The 19,545-nt window shown below is 44.5% G+C and overlaps 1 protein-coding gene across 1 annotated transcript in view; it reads left to right on the top strand.

The window, feature by feature from the left end:
- The first annotated feature begins 11,108 nt into the window (after positions 1–11,108).
- The window catches only part of LOC116630995 (sterol 26-hydroxylase, mitochondrial), a 33,496-nt gene continuing 25,059 nt past the window's right edge, over positions 11,109–19,545 (top strand). The window contains exon 1 of the mRNA XM_032402019.1: positions 11,109–11,982. Coding sequence (XP_032257910.1) covers positions 11,719–11,982 — 264 coding nt within the window. The 5' untranslated portion in view covers positions 11,109–11,718. The remainder of the gene's footprint in view (positions 11,983–19,545) is intronic.

Here is a 19,545-nt window from a genome sequence, read left to right as displayed (position 1 = left end):
GATCGAGCCCCACATCGGGCTCCCTGCTCAGCCGGAAGCCTGCTTCTCCCTCTCCCACTCCCCCTACTTGTGTTCCCCCTCATGCTGTCTCTCTCTCTCTATTAAATAAATAAATAAATAAATAATAAAATAACATTTTAATTCTACATATATTGCAAAACTGCTGAAAGCAACACTCCGCTTTTTGGAGGCTTTTCTTCTTAGCTTTCCAATCTCTCACTTTGCAACCCTAGAATCTGGCAAATGTCCAGAGGTAGAAACTGGCTGCGTGCTGGAAGTCTCCTATAAGTTCTGCCAACATTCTTTCTAGTTTCTCTCTCCCGCCTGAGTGACTCTCCTTGAAATTAAAGCCTGGACTTTCAACCTCCCATCTGTTCCCAGAATTTCCGAATGCTCCCAGCATGAAAATACCTGTAGTGATCAGCTATACATTCTTTTTTTTTTTAGATTTTTTTTTAAAACTATTTATTTGACAGTGAGAGAGACAGCGAGAGAGGGAACACAAGCAGGGGGAGTGGGAGAGGGAGAAGCAGGCTTCCCGTGGAGCAGGGAGTCCGATGCGGGGCTCGATCCCAGGACCTTGGGATCATGACCTGAGCCGAAGGCAGATGCTTAACAACTGAGCCACCCAGGCGCCCCTCAGCTATACATTCTTTTCCCTCAGTGGCTTCATCACTCTGGACCTACTACTCAAAATGTGGTCTATGGGCCAGAGGTCTTGTCATTACCTAGGAGCTTGTTAGAGATGGAGAATTCAGGCCCTCCCCCAAGCCTCCTGAATCAATACTTTCTATCCATTGTGAACAGAGCCCTGGTTATAGATTAAATAGGACACCCTGGTAAATTACAATAGTGATAATCATTAATTGAGTGATGAACTTTACTTATATTATCTTTCATCCTCACAACAGCCCTGTAACTTTGGTATGCATTATTGTTATTTAATTGTTGAGAACTGAGACTTATTCAAGGAGTTATGTAACTTGCCCAGAGTCTCATAGCTAGTAAGTAACAAAGCCAGGACTGTGCGTCCATTACAGCCCATATACTTTACTGCCATGAATCTTTGTATCTTATTACAAAGAAATTCATTTAAAAAATTAAGACAACATACAGAAAAGTATAAAGAATAAAAGTCACATATAATTTACCACCATTATTAATTTTCGTGTGTGTATTTCCAATTTTGTGTGTGTGTGTGAGAGAGAGAGAGGGAGGGAGAGATGAACTGTTGAAATGGTTTTGTAACTTGTTTTTGTTTCTTCTTAATGAAACGTTGTGAGCATTTTAATACAACCCTTGCTCTTTTCACCATATCAAGCTGCCTCTTGTTTCAATAAATTCTTTTGTATTAGGGTAGGGAGCCCCATTCAAGGGTCAGAATATAGCAACATTCCCAGGGGCTCCCTTTGCATGGGTGGCCCTCCCCCATAAAGGGAGCAGTGGCTGAAATATTTCATCTCATTCCTTTTTGGGAAAGACCAACACAGCAGAGAAGAAAATAGTCATTTATTTGTTTGCAAAAAATTTCAGGTTTATTATTTTTTTCTAATTTTATTTTTTTATTTTTTTATTTTATTTTTAATTTTATTATGTTATGTTAGTCACCATACAATACATCATTAGTTTTTGATGTAGTGATCCACAATCCATTGTTTTCGTATAACACCCAGTGCTCCATGCAGTACGTGCCCTCCTTAATACCCATCACCGGGCTAACCAATCCCCCCTCCCCCCCAAAAATTTCAGGTTTATATGTGTGATGAAATATTTAGAAAAAAACATATTTGGTTACAGAGAGCCAGAATTCCTGCTCCGAAGAGCAGACGGGTTACCTGAGGTGGCAGAAGGGGAGGCAACGGCGAAGAGGTCTAGTGAAAGGAAGTCAGTACGGAGCGCTGCAGAAAGCAAGATGGAGTCCCTCATGTCAAGCAATGGTGCAGGCAGCTGGGGGCACTGCGGTTCAGACCAGGTTACCACCGAGAGCAGCACCTGCTGACGACGCACCCAGAACAATAACCAGCAGAAAGAGAGCAGATCTGCAAACGCCCGACACTGACTAAATCCCCTGTAAAAGGGAGGATTTTGCAGCAAACGGTCAGACTCTCTGGACACTGAGCCTTCTGCGTCTGACCACTTCAGAAAGGTAGCTGCTGCCAACGGCTCTGCCCAATTGATCTCTGAACAGAACCGAGATCCTTGCCGGCCTGAACACAATAAGCAGTCAGTGCCGAGAGGGGACCCGGACCGGACCTGGACCGGACTGAGGCCTTATCTCAAGCCTTATCTCAGGGGCGACTCAGACTGAGTCTTTTGATTCATTAACGTCCTACACCTGCTCTTATCTTGTTTGTTGTGTGACTTGCCTTGTGCCTTGCGTGACTTTTTTTTTTTTTTTAAAGGAGGCTCCCCACCCAACGCGGGGCTTGAACTCAAGACCCTGAGATCAAGACCTGAGCTGAGCTGGTATCAAGAGTCAAACCCTTGGGGCACCTGGGTGGCTCAGTCAGTTGAGCATCTACCTTGGGCTCAGGACATGATCTCGGGGGAGGGGGAGGTTGGTCCAGGGATCAAGCCTCTGTCCAGCTCCCTGCTCAGCGGGGAGCCTGCTTCTCCCTCTCTCTCTGCCCCTGCCCCCCACTTGTAAACACGTGCTCTCTAAAATAAATAAATAAATCTTAAAAAAAAAAGAAAGAGGCAATGTACCAGTTTGCTCAGGCCGCCATTACAAAGCACGCAGACTGTGCGGCTTAAAGAGCAGACATTTATTCTTTCAGTTCTTCTGGAGGCCAGAAGTCTGAGATCAAGGTGTTGGCAGGGGTGGTTTTTTTCCCCTAAGATCTCTCTCCTTGGCTTGTAGACGTCCTGCTCAGGTGCCTTCACCTGGACTCCTCTGTGTGTGTCTGGGTCCAAATCCCCTTACAAGGATGCCAAATGTATTAATTTAGGGCCCACTCAACCTCATTGAATCTTAATCACCTCTTTAAAGGCCCGATTTCCAAATATAGTCACATTCTGAGGTACTGGGGGTTAGGACTTCAACAAACGGGTTTGAGGGGCAGACACTTCAGTCTATAACAAGCAGTATTTCAAAGGAGATTCCACTAGCCCAGGAACAGGCCGAGAGAAGAGTGGGACATAAAGCAGGGAGTGAAAACCGGCACACACAGATTTTGTTTGGACTGATTAATTTGTTTATTAAGGCTGTAGGGGGTATTCTCATAAAAATTCTGATGATTTGGCTTCTTGCTTAAAATCTAAAGCTCCAGCCCCATGGGGCCTGCATTCCTGCATGGCAATGCTTGGCTGGGGTCGGGTGGTAGCTGCCCCAATTCCCAGCACTCCCCTGCTCTGCTCTCCGGCCTGGTCTGCTTCACCTAAAGCCATCAGGGTTTTTGGCACCTGGGGTGGAGAGTATAGATGTAGATCCAAATTCATGTTCGAACTGAAGAAAAAAACGTATGTGATATTTCAAACCTATGGGGAAGCATTGTGTGGAAGAACGGGCCATGCTGTCCCACCCCCACTGAGAGGACAACTGTTGACTTGAGGAGTTTAAGGCAGGCGCCTTCCTCTGGGCGACTGAGAGTGCAGCCCTTAAGTGCTAGCCTAGAGCTCCTGTGATGTCGGCAGTTCCCCTGGGCCCCAAGAAAGGCAGGGGAGGAACCAGCTGCTTTGTTTGTTCTTCAGCAAAGTGATGGACACTCACTGATTCTATTAAGAGGAAATGCTCTGGCGTCGATATGGTTTAGACTGCACCGTCTTTAAGGGGAAGAAAAGTAATTTGCCTCGGGTGAGATGCTCGCTTTTAGAGGTCAGCCAATAGAGGAACGATGCCAGCTGCCCGGCCGCGTGCTCACAGGCGGGAACACTGTGAATACAACAGGAACCGGAGGGTCTTCCTTCACCATCTCCCGGCGGCTGGGTGCCCACCCCCCTGCGCCTGCGGGGCCACTGGCTGAAACTCAGGGTTGAATGAAACTACCAAACTAAGACTCAGAACCTTAATCTGAAGAAAAGAATCCAGGTTCCTTGGGAAAGAAGTGGGGTTTTCTTAAGGAAGGGAAGTAGAGTTTCTCTACTTTGAGACTTGAAGAAGAGAATGCAAGAGGGACCAGGAACAAACCAAGTTCTGGAGCAGCCAGTTAGAAAGCTGTTCGAGAAGCATCTGAAGCACAGGGTCATGAAGGTCTAGGGCACCAGCTGCCCACCCTTGGGCAACTTGAGGGAGAATGTGTGATTCTCCTATGTAGCGGTTCCCTTCTGGAAATGTCTTTTTTGCTAAAGGAACATAGGCTGTCTGCTCTGTTGGTCTTGTGAACACTAAAGAGGCAGAGTGGCATGACGTGGAAGGGTATGTTCCTTCCCATCTCCTCCTGGCCCTCAGTGAAGACAGAGGGTCACCCTTGGGTGAACTGTAACCCTAAGCTGCAGGTGGTCATTGTAATATCAGAGGATAATCCTGAAAGCTACACGGCACCGGGACGCCTGGGTGGCTCAGTTGGTTAAACAGCTGCCTTCGGCTCAGATCATGGTCCCAAGGTCCTGGGATCAAGTCCCGCATCGGGCTCCCCGCTCAGCAGGGAGCCTGCTTTTCCCTCTGCCTGCTGCTCCTGCTTATGCTCTCTCTCTCTGAAAAATAAATAAAATCTTAAAAAAAAAAAAAAAAAGCTACACGGCACCAAAGCAATGTTCTGCAGTGAAATGGAAGATCAAATCTGCTAAGTCTTGTAAGTTAAAGAATCCTGCTCCCAGATGGGAGATGGGGGCACCCAGCAAACTCCCAAGCTATTATATAATAAATGATGTTGGAATAATTAGATGTTATTTAATTTAATGATGTTGGAATAATTAGATACGTTAACACCCTAGGTCACACCAGAAACAAAAATTCATTCTAGATGGATTGGATTGCTCAATGTGAAAAAAATATATAGCATATAAAAAACAAAACTATCAAATATTAGGTAAAATATATGAAAGCTTTTTCTTTCTTTTTTTTTTTTTTTAAAGATTTTATTTATTTATTTATTTGACAGAGAGACACACAGCGAGAGAGGGAACACAAGCAGGGGGAGTGGGAGAGGGAGAGGCAGGCTTCCCACAGAGCAGGGAGCCCAATGCGGGGCTCGATCCCAGGACCCTGGGATCATGACCTGAGCTGAAGGCAGACGCTTAACAACTGAGCCACCCAGGCGCCCCTATGAAAGTTTTTTCTGCTAACAATCTTGGGGTAGTCCCAAGCAAGATATGAAACCGAGAGGTCATAAAAGGAAAAAAATGCCAGGCTTGACTACACAGAAATGAACAAAAGATACTTTAAATGCAACCAAGATATAGGGAACAGATGACCAGAAGAAAATACTTGTAATATATAACAGACAAAGGTTAATCTCCCTAAATAGGAAAAGAACACCAACACACTAATAAGAAAGACAAAAACAAAAAACAAACAAAAAAACTCGACAGGAAAAAGATCAAAGGATATAATGAAGGACTTCATAGAGAAATAGAAATGGTCAATAAGAATATATTTTTAGAAACCCTGAGCCTTTATAATATTTTTTTTTTTTAAGATTTTATTTATTTATTTGACAGAGAGAGACACAGTGAGAGAGGGAACACAAGCAGGGGGAGTGGGAGAGGGAGAAGCAGGCTTCCCGCCGAGCAGGGAGCCCGATGTGGGACTTGATCCCAGGACCCTGGGATCATGACCTGAGCTGAAGGCAGACGCTTAACGACTGAGCCACCCAGGCACCCCCGAGCCTTTATAATATTTAAAGGAATTCACATTGAAGTATCATTATGACTCTTTTACCTGTAGGCGAAAAAAGATTTGTAAATACAGAATAAGGTCTGGAAGAATATGCACTAAACCCTGCGCAGTGTTTCATTCTGAGGGAATATAACAGGAAGCAGAGCAGGTGTCTTTTATTTTGTTACTTTATATTGATTTTTCATGTGGTGAGATTATGGGTGATTTTTACCTTGGGGATGTTTTGTCGCTGTACAATTTAATTCCTTGGCAAGCAGTGCAAACATAAATTCACTGCTTTCAGGGGGTTTGAAAAGTTTCTGTTTATTTTAGTTTTCAAAATCACAAAAAATGTATGAGTTAATTAGAAGAATCAGGCCAGTTTTTACCTATTTTCACATCTCAAATTTTTTTAGAGGGGGAGGGGCAGAAGGAGAGGGAGAGAGAGAATCTTAAGCTGGCTCCAAGACCCTGAGATCATGACCTGAGCTGAAATCAGGAGTCAGACACGGAACTGACAGCCATCCAGACGCTGCTACAACCAATTTTTATTCACATTATTTGTCCTTGTACTTAATTCATGGATATCTTCAAGTATACAATTTCCCCAACATACTTCTTTCTAGATATCCCCCCTACTGAAAATAGAAAAGAAAGAAAACAAGGAAGAAGGAAAGAAAGAAAAAAAGAAGGTGCCATATATATACGGCTTTGATTATTTTAATACATTATTATTGCTTTCACTAAAGTTTTGCCTCTAGTGAGGACCAAAGTGACCAGGATAAGAGATAGCCAGACATCACTTTGGGAAACAAGTTTCAGAAAGGTCAAAAGAAAACGTCCTTGCTACGTGACTTTTGAATAAGCCACTTGAAAAAACTAGGTATTACATGTACATATTACATAACTCAAAGAGTCCAAGAGAGTGTGCTGGGGAATTGTGTCCCTGCCACCTTTGTTCCTGAGGCAGATACCATTACAAATAGTAATATCTAGTATATCCTTCCAGAGACAGTCTATGCATGTGCAAATGTTGGCTTAATTATAGGGTAGCCTACCGTAACACTGGTTTGCCTCTTACTCTTTTTACTTAAAAAAATAGATCTTAGGGGCGCCTGCGTGGCTCAGTTGTTAAGCGTCTGCCTTCGGCTCAGGTCATGATCCCAGGGTCCTGGGATGGAGCCCTGCATCGGGCTCCCTGCTCAGTGGGAAGCCTGCCTCTCCCTCTCCCACTCCCCCTGCTTGTGTTCCCTCTCTCGCTGTGTCTCTCTCTGTCAAATAAATATTTTTTAAAAAAATAGATCTTAGAAATTGTTGTATATCAGTATATCGATAGAGCTGTATCATTGTTTTCAATGATATGCAAATGCAAATGATTTCAGTCATTGAATGATGGTTAACCATCATTTACCTCATTAGTCCCCTACTGATGAGCACTTATGTTGTTTCTAATATTTTATCTGTTCAAGCAATGCTGTGATAAATATCCCTCCGTGGGGCACCTGGGTGGGTCAGTTGGTTAAGCAACTGCCTTCGGCTCAGGGTCCTGGGATCGAGCCCCGTAACGGGCTCCCTGCTCGGCAGGAAGCCTGCTTCTCCCTTTCCCACTCCCCCTGCTTCTGTTCCCTCTCTTGCTGTCTCTCTCTCTCTCTCTGTCAAATAAATAAATAAAATCTTAATAAATAAATAAATAAATAAATAGCACTCCGTATTTGTGATTTTGCAAATGTGCAAGAATTTGTAGAAGAAATCCCTGCATGTAGGATTACTGGCTCATAAGGTAAGTGCAATTTATTTTTTATTTTTATTTTTATTTTTTTAAGATTTTATTTATTTATTTGACAGAGACAGACACAGCGAGAGAGGGAACACAAGCAGAGGGGGAGTGGGAGAGGGAGAAGCAGGCTTCCCGCTGAGCAGGGAGCCCGATGCGGGGCTCCATCCCAGGACCCTGGGATCATGACCTGAGCTGAAGGCAGATGCTTAATGACTGAGCCACCCAGGCACCCCCCAAGTGCTATTTAAATTGTGAATGCTCTGTAGTAATTTGTATTCCTTTGAACCATGATTAAGGGTTTGTTTCCCTATACCTTCAACTACATAATGATATCAAGCTTTTGATCTTTGCCAACCTCATAGGTGAAAAATGGTCTCTTACGTAGTTTTGATTTGTCTTTCTTTCATTGCAAGTGAAGTTGAACATTTTTGTATATGTTTAAAGCCATTTATATTTCCTCTAAGGTATCCATTTATTATGTCTTAATTTTATTCAATTTCATGTATTTAGTTTTAAGCGTTCATTCAAATTATAAAAATAATTTTTGCTATTTAAAGATTCGCTTGCTGGGTAAGAAAAAATCCAGCTACATGGTATTTATGAGAGATACTTCTAAATCAAAATAACTGGAAATAGAGGGATGAATAAAGATATATCAAACACATGAATAAAAAATAAAGTAGGAGTAACAATATTAAAACCAAAGCAATTTAATATTTCAGATTTATGAGAGGTGCTATTCATCAAGAATATATAATAGTCATGAACCTTTATGAATCTAACAACAGATTTCAAAATATAAAACAAAAACTGTTGGAAATACAAGAAAAAAATTTTTTTAATACAGCTTTTTTTTTTAAGATTTTATTTATTTGTAAGAGAGAGAGAGAGCACAAGCAGGGGGAGCAGCAGGCAGAGGGAGAAGCAGGCTTCCCCCTGAGCAAGGAGCCCGATGCAGAACTTGATCCCAGAACCCTGGGATCATGACCTGAGCCAAAGGCAGACACTTAACTGACTGAGCCACCCAGGTGTCCTGAAATGCAAGAAAATTTGATGAATCCACAGATACATAATATTTTGGGGATACTAAAATGTATCTCTCAGAAGTTAACCAATCAAGTAGACAAAAGTAAGTAAGGTTATAGAGGATCTAAATAACAAAATTAAGTTAATAAACAGAGAATACATATTTAAAAAAGACACATGGAATGTTCAGAAAAAGAAACAATTATGAGACTATAAAAACATTTTGATAATTCTAAAAAGACCATATACAATCTGACCACAATGTAATAACTATAATTTAATAACAAAAGAATGGAACCTTTCAAAACAAAACACAAAACCGCAACTATTTGCAAGAAAATAAAATCACCTTTCTGTATGACTCTTAGATTAAAAAGAAAATCAAAATGGAAATTACAAACTATTGGGACATGAATGACATTAAGGGAGAATGTTTAGTGAATCTTGTTGGAATGGCCAACACAGTAACATGTGAAAATGTATAGCATTAAAAGCATTTATCGGGAAATCAGAAAATTTTACTAAGCAGTCAGTTTTTTAAAAAGGTTAAAAAATAGAAAATAGCAAGAAAATGAATCCGGTGGGCAGGGGGGAAGAATAAAGATAAAAGCATACATCAGATTTCTACTTCTGTTAATACTGGACTTTCTTCTAAGGATAGCTAGAAAAGCTATATGACTACAAATATGACAAGCATTTACTTGAAGCATCAGCATCAGCGAACACGCAAGGTAATAAGACAATAGAACCAGAAGATGGAAACCCAGAGGTAAGTTAGGCATTAGGTACCACTTTCCTATTAGTGGTATTTCCCATTTTCTTTTCTTAAACTTTTTTTTCTTTTAAATATTTTATTTATTTATCCGAGAGAGAGAGAGAGAGAGAGAGAGAGAGAGAGAGAGAGAGAAAGAGAGATCATGAACAGCAGGGAAAAGGAGACTCCCCACTGAGTAGGGAGCCCAATGCGGGACTCGATCCCAGGACCCTGGGATCACAACCTGAGTCAAAGGCAGACGCTTAACTGATTGAGCCACCCAGGCGCCCCTGCATCTTCATTAGAGGAAGCTGAGTGGTTTAGCCTCACAGGGCTGGGTGAAGAAACGTTGGAATCCATGATCTCTTATACCCAACTTCAGATAGGGATCCCAAAGGGTTAAGGACTGACTAGGATTGCAGCTTGGCTTCAGAGAATCTCACTCCTGAAATTGAATTAGGCTCATCCTGGGTTGCTTGTGCCTTCAGGCAACTGTCAGAAACAAAAGTAAATCTTGCCTGAGGAAAATGAAATCATCCTAAACCTTAATGAGCTCCACCAGAAACTTAAAGAATGCATTTTTCTGGCACACAATCAAAAGCAACCAGGCCCAGGAAGAAATACGGCAACATGAACAAAAACCACTAGAAACAATGGACAATAAAAACTGTTTCATGTAGAACCCAGATATTGGAGTTATTAGTCATAATTCTTAAAACAACTATGTTTACAAAATATAAGGGAATAATAAAAGATAAAACTAAGAATTCTGACATAAAACTAGAAATATAAAAAAGGACATAGATTTTAAAAAAACTATTCAAAATTAAAAACTGAAAAATACAATAGCTGAAATTAAGAATTCAATGGACAGATTTAACAGCAGTTTAGACACAGCTGAATTGAGGATTAAGGAGCTAGAAGAGACAAGATAATTTAAAAAAAATGCAGAAGAGGGGCACCTGGATGGCTCAGTCGATTAAGCGACCAACTCTTCATCTCAGCTCAGTTCTTGATCTCAGGGTCCTGAGTTCAAGCCCCACTTGGGCTCCACCCTGGGCGTGGGGCCTGCCTAAAAAAAACAAAAGTTAAAAAAATGCAGGAGAGAGGGTAAGAGACAGGAAGGATCGGCCAGAAGGCCTAGCATAGGTATAATCTGAAGTTTTAGAAGGGGGGTGGAGAAAAAGGAATGGGATTGAAGAAATGTTTGAACAGATAATGTCTGCAAAACTCCCATACTGATGAAAGATTTTCAGTCACAGATTTAAGAAACCCTATGGCCCCAAATGGGATAAATACAAACATAAATCCACACCTAGGCCACATTAACTGACCCTCTAATTGTTGCCCCTTTGAACCTAAAATGACCTTTCTCCCTCTGGCTGTTTGTAAATAACCAGTTCTTCCAATGTTCTTAGAACAAGATTTACCATCCTGCTTTTAACTTTTTGAAATAGAAATAACGTTTCAATGTACCTTGAATATATAGGAGACAAAGGATTCATGAAACACTACTCTTTCTTCTTGGCAGTATTTTCTGTACTATTTTATTCTTTTCCATCTTATTAAAAAATAATTCTGGTCACAGTCCCTAAATCCGGGCTCAACCTACAGTTTGGAAAACCCTGCCTTAGCTGATTTAGGAGTGTGGAGAGAATAGAAATGCATTAACAAACCTCTGATATGTAAATTTGTTTGTTTGGCTTTTACCCTCCAGGAATCAGATGACCTTGGACACGGGCCGGTTTTCTTTTCTTCGCTGTGCTCTGCTTTGTTTGCTTCTTCTTCCTCTTTTTTTTTTTTTTTTTTTTTCTTTTTCTTTGCTTTGGGGGTGGTGCGCATTAGGAAAAGCCGGCGGCCAGTTAAATCTCAGCGGCCGGTTCCTGCTCTCGGGGAAGGGAGGAACACTGGGGCGAGGGCGCTCTGCGGTAGCGACCCTGTAGGTCAGGCGAGGGCCCGGCTCGCTGGCTGGGGCTTCCTGGCCTTGGAAGCGCCCGGAGCTTTCGAGAACTTTGCTGTCCTGCGAATGAAATGTCAGACCAAAGAACTTCAAGTTCTCCTTGAGAGTCCGCGGAAGTGCAAGGTGGGGAGTCGCGGAAGAGGGGGCCGCGATCGGCGCTCTGGAGGTCTCGGTAAATCCCGGGGTGCATCCTCTGCAGTCGTGTTGGCCGGCGCCTCCCCCGGGCCGCAGGCTTACGGCTGGAGGAGGTGGCTTCTGTGTGTTCGTGAGGTCCCGTCGGGGAGAGACCGAGGACCGCGAGGAAAAGTGAGCGGTAAGGGGCCTGGCCGGCCTTCGCCCGGCCCACGCCTGGCTGTTGGCGCCCTTGAACCCGCCCCTCCGGATAGATCTCGGAGCGGGTTCCAGGCGCTCTTCGCTCGCGGTCCAAAGGCGCGGCGGCGCGGGCCATGGATCGCCTGGCTGCGCTGCGGGGCGCGAGGCTGCGGTGGGCGCTGCTGGGGACGCGGGTGGCCCTCCCTGGCCTCTGCCCGCACGGGGCCAGAGCCAAGGCCGCGATCCCCGCCGCCGTCCCGGTTACCGCCGAGACTCCTGGAAACGGGCCTGGCGACCGGAGACTGCGGACCCTGGAGGAGCTTCCAGGGCCCGGGCAACTGCGCTTCTTCTTCCAGCTGTTAGTGCAAGGCTACGTTCTGCGGTTACACAAGCTCCAGGTAATCGAGCTGGGGCGGGGGGGGGGGGGGGGGGGGGGGGGGGGGGGGGGGGGGGGGGGGGGGTGAGCACCGGGACAGAGAAGCTGGAGATGGAGAGATGTTGGACAAAAAAGTGAAGGACACGAGAATTTAGCTCAGGACCGACTGGAGCTATGGTCCTAGACTGGACATCTGTAGGGATTATGTGTAAAGGGTAGACAGAACCCTTTGAACTGAAATGAATAGGTCCAGGAGTGGTAGGGCACCAGGGAGGAGGTGACTTGGGAGGCCAGGTTCCAAAATGAACAGAGGTTGAGAGAGGCAGGAACTGTCTTGGTAACAGAATGGCAGATGCAAGTGTCTTAAGTTGCCAGATGTGGTAGAACCACTATTTAATTCCGGGATGACGTTGGCAACCACAGACTTCTTCCAAAGGAAATGGCTTGGGGAGGATTACAGACATCTCGCAATTTGCAAGATAGATTTTTCCATGGGGAGAAAAATGTCACTTCTCAGGGAGTGAAAGCAAAATCGTAGACGTTCGGGAAAAGGTGCATTTTTTTGTTGTTGTTATTAAGGAATCAATGTCCAGTAAGAAGAGTTTATTCAGTGGAACACTGAGGCAGGGATGGATGGATATCCCACTGTGAACGGGCGGAAACTGGAAAACCCAATGTGGGTTAAGGTGGAGAGGTTTTAGGAAATGAACTGAAGAGATTCATCTGGGATCTGTCTTCCTCATGACTATCACAAAGTTATAAACCCATCCACTCTGCCCCAGGCATTTTTCCAAGTGCTGGGATTCATTGAGAGGTGGCCAATGCCCTCATGGTTTATATGCTCAGTTGGAAGCTTACATCCCAGGGTTTATATGCTCCTTTGAGGGAAGGAGGAGGACAAGGATATGAACAAGTCAATAAACAGCTCATTTCAGAAAGAGAACTTGAGTGCCCTGCGAGGAGAAGCCTGTCCAGCGTTGGGGGCGGAGTGGGACCTTTGATTCATTTGCCCTCCACATGTGTGGTTCACAGTGATTGGCAAGAGGAACGGGCAAGCTCACCTGCTGGGCTGGTAAGCAGGCTGGTTACCAAATAGGTGTGCTGGCCAGTAGTCAAAAACTCAGAGGAGCTGTGGGCACTGGGGATAGGACAGGCCTTTGAGGAGGGCCTCGAAGGTCAGACTGAGGGCCCGGGTTCCTCTGAGGGGCTTCGATGGGTTCTTGAGCAGGCCTGGGGGCAAGATGGCCTCCAAGGGACACTGTCCAGGTTATGGTGTGTGCAGTAGGATGGACTAGACAGGAGGGGTAGAGAGGGCCTCAGGGGACAAAGGCTCGGGCGTGGTGTATTCGAACCACCCTCCAGACAAAGCTGGACCAGGAGTTGAGGATCAGGGGGGAAAATGACTCTGAGGCTTTGAAGCACTAAACTGACCGGTGTCTCTGCACCCACCCGGGCTGCTGCTGTCTCCTGGGGCCGCCTTTGTTAGCTCCTGTTTCCGAGACTTGGTGGGCAGCTCCCAAGGCACTCAGAGATGGTTAAAAAATCATTCCTTCCGGGCTCAGCCTCAAGAAACCAAGTAAGCCAAGAAACCAGAGTCCTGTAAACTTTTCCTACTTGATTTAACCTCTGGAAATATGAGAGGCCCAGTGAATGCCCCGAGGGTGGCGACTAAGGATTTCTCATAACTTCTTAGGGAGAGTTTACCGGAAGGTTTTGCTTAGGATTATCTCTGGAGCAGTAACTACCAAAGAAATTCTAGGCCATCTTAGGAGGTGGAGGAGGAAGCAGGAGGAAAGCCAGGAATGTGTAATATTTTATTTTATTTTATTTTAATGTTATTTTATTTTATTTATTTGAGAGAGAGAGAGAGCCAGGAGAGAGGGAGAGAGAGAATCTCAAGCAGACCCCCTGCTGAGCGTGGAGCCCAACATGGGGCTTGGTCTCACGACCCTGAGATCATGACCTGAGCTGAAATCAAGAGTCGGACGCTTAACCGCCTGAGCCACCCAGGCGCCCCAGGCATGTATAGCCTTTTAGAGCAGCCAGGGCTAGGATCTAAGAGAGCCCCCTGGCTCCAGCCCCTGTATCCCAGAGATCTGGAGTCACATGAACCTTCCCAGGGCATTGATGGAAAAATACATTAGCCCTTCCCCCTACATGCGGCTGGTGTGAGGTAATAAAGAGAGGAGTGCTGCACATCTATAAAACACAGTTAATACCCCTATTGAGGAGGAGGATACATTTCAGTGACCCACTTTGTATCAGTTCAAGTTTATTTGGTTGCCACTCACACTGGCTGCAGGTAGCTTTACTGGCTCCTGTAACCAGAAAGTGTAATAGTTGGATGCCCTCCAGCTATATGGTTTGCTCTGGAGCTTCATGAGATCGTCAAAGCTTTAGTTTTGTTTTTCTGCAGTTCTCTTGGCTCTGCTGTCTTGAAGAAGTTGGTTGACTGACCCGGGTTAATTGCCTGTCTCTGAACCCATCATAGTGGCCAGAGACATACTCTAATGAGCTTAGACACGTGCAGGCTCACCCCTAAAGCTGGGATTGGGGTCCCTTCCACCTAAACCACGTGAGTACTGCACAAAAGGCAGAGGACTGGAGCTGATAGAAGGGCAGCTGACCATAATATCCCCCGGACCCTCAGTTGTCAAAAACTGCGCATCACACACAAAAATAATAAAATCAGCTCAGGGAAGCGTTGTAGGACTTAAGGGGCGGGGTGGGGATTGGAACATGTGAAAATCGTGCCAGTCCATAAATGCAGTTCCCTTCTCTTTCTTAACTAAAATAATACCAAGAGTGCTAGAAAAATGAAATGTGAGCGTACATTAAATTTATATGTAGATTTATATCAAATTGGTTTCTTTCAAAGAGGTCGGCCCAGAGAATGATGAGACCAGTTCCATATTCCGTAGTTCTTATCGTGGACTGCCTCGGTTGGCGACCCCTCGTGTGCCCCACAATGCCCTGTGCACGTAACTGTCATTTCATATGCATGGTTCTCTCTCTCTCTCTCTTTTTTCATAGTTACACATATTTTTTCCTGTGATGAGAACTCTAAGATCTACTCTCTTAGAAATGTTCAAATATACAATACTGTATTAATAATTATAGTCACCAGGCTGAACATTACATCCCCCGGACTTATTTACTTTGTATCCGGAAATTTGTATCTTTTGACCCCCTTCACCCATTCCAGCCCCCTCCCACCTGCCATGCCACCAGTCTGTTCTGTGTATCTATGAATTCGGTTTTGTTTGTTTTGTTTTTAGATTCCGCATGGAAGAGAGATCAGTCAATATTTGTCTTTGTCTGACTTATTTCAGTTAGCATAATGCTCTCAAGGTCCATCCATGTTGTCATACATGTCAAGATGACCTTCTCTTGTGTGGCTGAATAATATTGCATTGTATATATACCACAATTTCTGTATCAATCCATCCATCAATGGACATGTAGATCACTTCTGGGTCTTGGCTCTTGTAAATAATACTTCCATGAACATGGGGTGAGTAGATCTTTTGGGTTAGTATTTTCTGTTTTCTTTAGATAAATACCCAGAGTGAAATTGCTGGATTACAGGGTAGTTCTATTTTTGATTTTTTGAGGAACCTCCATACTCTTCCACAAGGGCTGTACCAGTTTGCATTCCCACCAACGGGGCGCGAGGGTTCCCTTTTCTCCACGCCCTTGCCAGCACTTTGTCATCTCTCGTCCTTTGAGGTTCATTCTAACAGGTGTGGGATGCTGTCTCATTGTGGTTTTGATTTGCATTTCCCTGATGATGAGTGATGTTGAGGGTCTTTTCATGTACCGGTTGGCCATTTGTGTGTCTTCTTTGGAAAAATGTCTACTCGGATCTTCTGCCCATTTGTGAGGCAGATGGTTTTCATTGATATTTTCTATTGTCTTTTTCGTCTCTATTTTATTTATTTCCATCCTGATCTTTGTTATTTTCTTCCTTCTACTAACTTTGGGGTTAGTTTGTTGTTCTTTTTCTAGTTCCTCGAGGTGTAAAGTTAGGTTGTTTATTTGAGATCTTTCCTGTTTCTTGATGTAGGCATCTATCACCATGAACTTCTCTCTTAGAATTGCTTTTGCTGTATCCCATAAATTCTGGCTTTTTCCACTCTTTCCGTCCTTTCCCTGAAGCCTGCATTCCCATTCTCCACTGGACATCAGCATCAAAGGCCAGATCAAAGGCCAGATGATCTGTGACCTTCTGAACCTGGCAGGCTTTGTTCGAGGATGTCGTGTCCAGCTCCGGCAGCAACAGCGCCAGGTCAGCCTCCTTGCTTGGCTGTGGCTCAGCCGGCAGCCTGAGCAGCCCCACGGGGACTGTGGGAAGGAAGGGTGCCCGGGCGCCCCCTCCTGCTGGGTCTCCCGTGCGGCACAGTCTGCCCCTATGATTTATGCAGGCACCACTGCCCTGTCCGTGTCCCTTAAAGCATGTTTGGTTCCCCTGCTCGGGAATCTCCAAAGGGCCTGGGCAGTCAGCTTTTAACTCTTCACAGGGATGTCAGAGGCCCCAGCCTCCTTTTCCCAAGAGGCCCCCTCCTCTTTTAAGGTTTAGGATGCTGTATTTCCATTTTCTTTCTTTCTTTTTTTTTTTTTTTTAAGGTTTTATTTATTTATTTGTCAGAGAGAGAGAGAGAGAGAGTAAGCACAAGCAGGGGGAATGACAGGCAGAGGGAAAAGCAGGCTTCCCGCCGAGCAGGGAGCCTGATGCAGAACTCGATCCCAGGACCCCAGGATCATGACCCGAGCCGAAGGCAGACGCTCAACCGACTGAGCCACCCAGGCGTCCCTCTTTTTTTTCCTTTTAAATTTTTTTTTAATTTTTAAGATTTTTATTTATTTACTTGAGAGAGAGAGAGAGAGCATGAGCACGGGGGAGGGGCAGCAGCAGAGGGAGAAGCAGACTCCCCTCTGAGCAGGGAGCCCGATGTGGGACTCGATCCCAGGACCCTGAGATCACCACCCGAGCTGAAGGCAGATGCCCAACCAACTGAGCCACCGGCGCCCCTGTATTTCTATTTTCATTTGTCTTTAGGTATTTTTTGATTTTTCTCTTTCGGTTTCTTCTTGGTTATTCAGTAGCCTGTTGTTTAATCTCCACATTTTCGTGAATTCTCCAGGGTGTTGGGTGTTTGTTTGTTTGTTTGGTAATTGATTTCTAGATTCATACCCTTCTGGTGACAAAAGATGCTTGATAAGATTTTAATCTTCTTAAATTTGTTAAGACTTGTTTTGTGGCCTATCATGTGATCTCTCCTGGAGAATGTTCCTTGTGCACTTGAGAAGAATGTGGATTCTGTTGTGTTTGGATGGAATGTTTGGTATATGTCTGTTAAATCCATCTAGTCTGTTGTGTCATTTAAGGCCCATGTTTCCTTATTGATTTTCTGTCTTGGTGATCTGTCCAGTGGGGTATCAAATTCCCCTACTATTATTGTATCACTGCCTATTTCTCCCTTTAGGTCTGTTAATATTTGTTTTATATATTCAGGTGCCCATGTTTTATATCATCACCTGTTTATATGGCTTAGAGGCTGGGCTGATAAGTTCTGAGGGCTGGGCCTATGTCTTTCCCACCTCTTTGTCTCCCAGTGCCAGAGACAGGCCTGGGTACAAGGAATGTTCTCAGTAATGTTTAATAAAAAATAAATTTCAGGGGCGTCTGGGTGGCTCAGTCGGTTAAGTGTCCAACTCTTAACTTCGGCTGAGGTCACGATGTCAGGGTCGTGAGATGGAGCCCCGCGTTGGGCTCTGTGCTGGGCGTGGAGCCTGCTTGAGATTCTTTCTCTTTCTCTGCCGCTCCCCACTCTCTCTCTCAGATAAAAAATAAAAATAATAAAAAATAATAAATTAAAAAAAAATAATAATAAATTTCATGTAACAGCCAAGGGACTGGGACGGATACCAAGCAGTGGCTACATCTGGTGGCAGACTTTGTGAGTCTCTCCTCAGCTCTTGGGTCTGGGTTGTGTGACGTTAGATGGAGTAAAGAAGAGACAGTGAGGGCGGTGGGCAGATGGAGTAAGCCTGACCCTTCAGGTCTTAGCTTTTCGAGTTCAGAAACTAAATTTCATCAGCAAATTCAGCATGGGCAGACTATTAGGGACTGACCAACATTGGCCAAACCCACAGAAACAGATTGTGGACCGGAGTGCTCACATGTTTATTTACTGGAGAAGCTGGCCCTCTTGGGGATCCTAATACTCCATCACATAGAAACCCTATATTCTAGTTATCTATTGCTGTGTAACAACCTACTCCAAAACATAATGGCTTAAAGCAACATTTTGTTACACTCCTGGTTTTGTGGGTCAGGAATTTGAGCAGTACACATCAGAATTGACTTATCTCAGCTTCACAGTGTAGTGGGCTTCCGTTTGAATGGCTAGTGATGGTTGGGATGGCTCGAGTGGGGTGTATTTCCGGGCCTCAGGCCTGGTTTTGGGCTGGCTTCCTCAGTTTTTCCCCATGTCACAACTCCTGGGCCTGGAATTTCCAAGATTGTTTCTTCAATTGCATGTTTGGTGCCTGGGCTGGTTTGGCCACATCAGCTGAATCTCTCTCTCTCTCTCTCTCTCTCTCTCTCTCTCTGCATGTGGCTAGCTTGGGCTTCTTCACAGCATGGTGGTCTCTGGATAATGAGAGTTCTTACAGGGTCCTGGCTTCCCCCAAAGTGAATTTCCAAGGGCTAGAAAGTGGATGTTGCCAGTTTCTTAAGGCCTGGGCCTGAAAATTGGCACAGCATCATTTCGACTGTATTCTACCCATCAAAGCAGTTACAGAGCCCACCCAGATTCTAGAGGAGAAGACGTAGACCTCACCTCTTAATGGGAAGGGTGTCAACGAGTCTCTGGCCATCTTTAATCTGCCACATCCTCTTCCTAGGATCCAGGTACCTAGAGACAGAAAACAGTCATTACATTAATGGATTGCTTGGTGTGCAGAGACCCCAGAACGAAAGGAGTAGAATCGTATGGAAGGAAATTTCATCTAGGCTTTGGAGAAACCTGGTTGAATGTGACTCTCTTGTGCCTATCCATTAGATTAAGTATCTCTCTCTTGAGAGATGAATGCTGCCAAATTCTTGCTGCTTGGCTCCCCTCTTCTGGGTTTTGTAAAGGCCACTCCCATTCTGTTAACACATTCTTTCTTCAGTTTGGCTAATACCATTGATTGGGTGGATTTTCTGCCCCAGGACTCCTGTTACCATCCAGGCTTTCAGAGATTATCCTCTAGTTACCTTTATTTGGCTCTCAGTCTCATCTGGCAGACATGATAGGTTGTCCTTGAGACTATGGCCAAATTGGGTGGATGACTTTTAAGCCTCAGGGGTGGGCAATTTGAAACCAGGTATTAAGGTCAAAGGTGTGAATCATACCAATTTAGCAACTGCACTGTGGAATTTTTATCTTACAGATACAATTCTCTGGTCAAAGAGAATACCAAATAGTCAAGGTAGCAGTATTTCTGATTGGGAAAGATTAGAATGACGTGCATGTCCCAGTAAGGGACTATTTGATTATAGTATCTTCATACAATGGAATTTTATGCAACCGCTAAA

This window comes from Phoca vitulina, unplaced genomic scaffold (genome assembly GCF_004348235.1).
Source record: "Phoca vitulina isolate PV1807 unplaced genomic scaffold, GSC_HSeal_1.0 scaffold1, whole genome shotgun sequence".
Lineage (NCBI taxonomy): Eukaryota > Metazoa > Chordata > Mammalia > Carnivora > Phocidae > Phoca > Phoca vitulina.
This window is presented reverse-complemented; position numbering and strand designations above follow the sequence as displayed.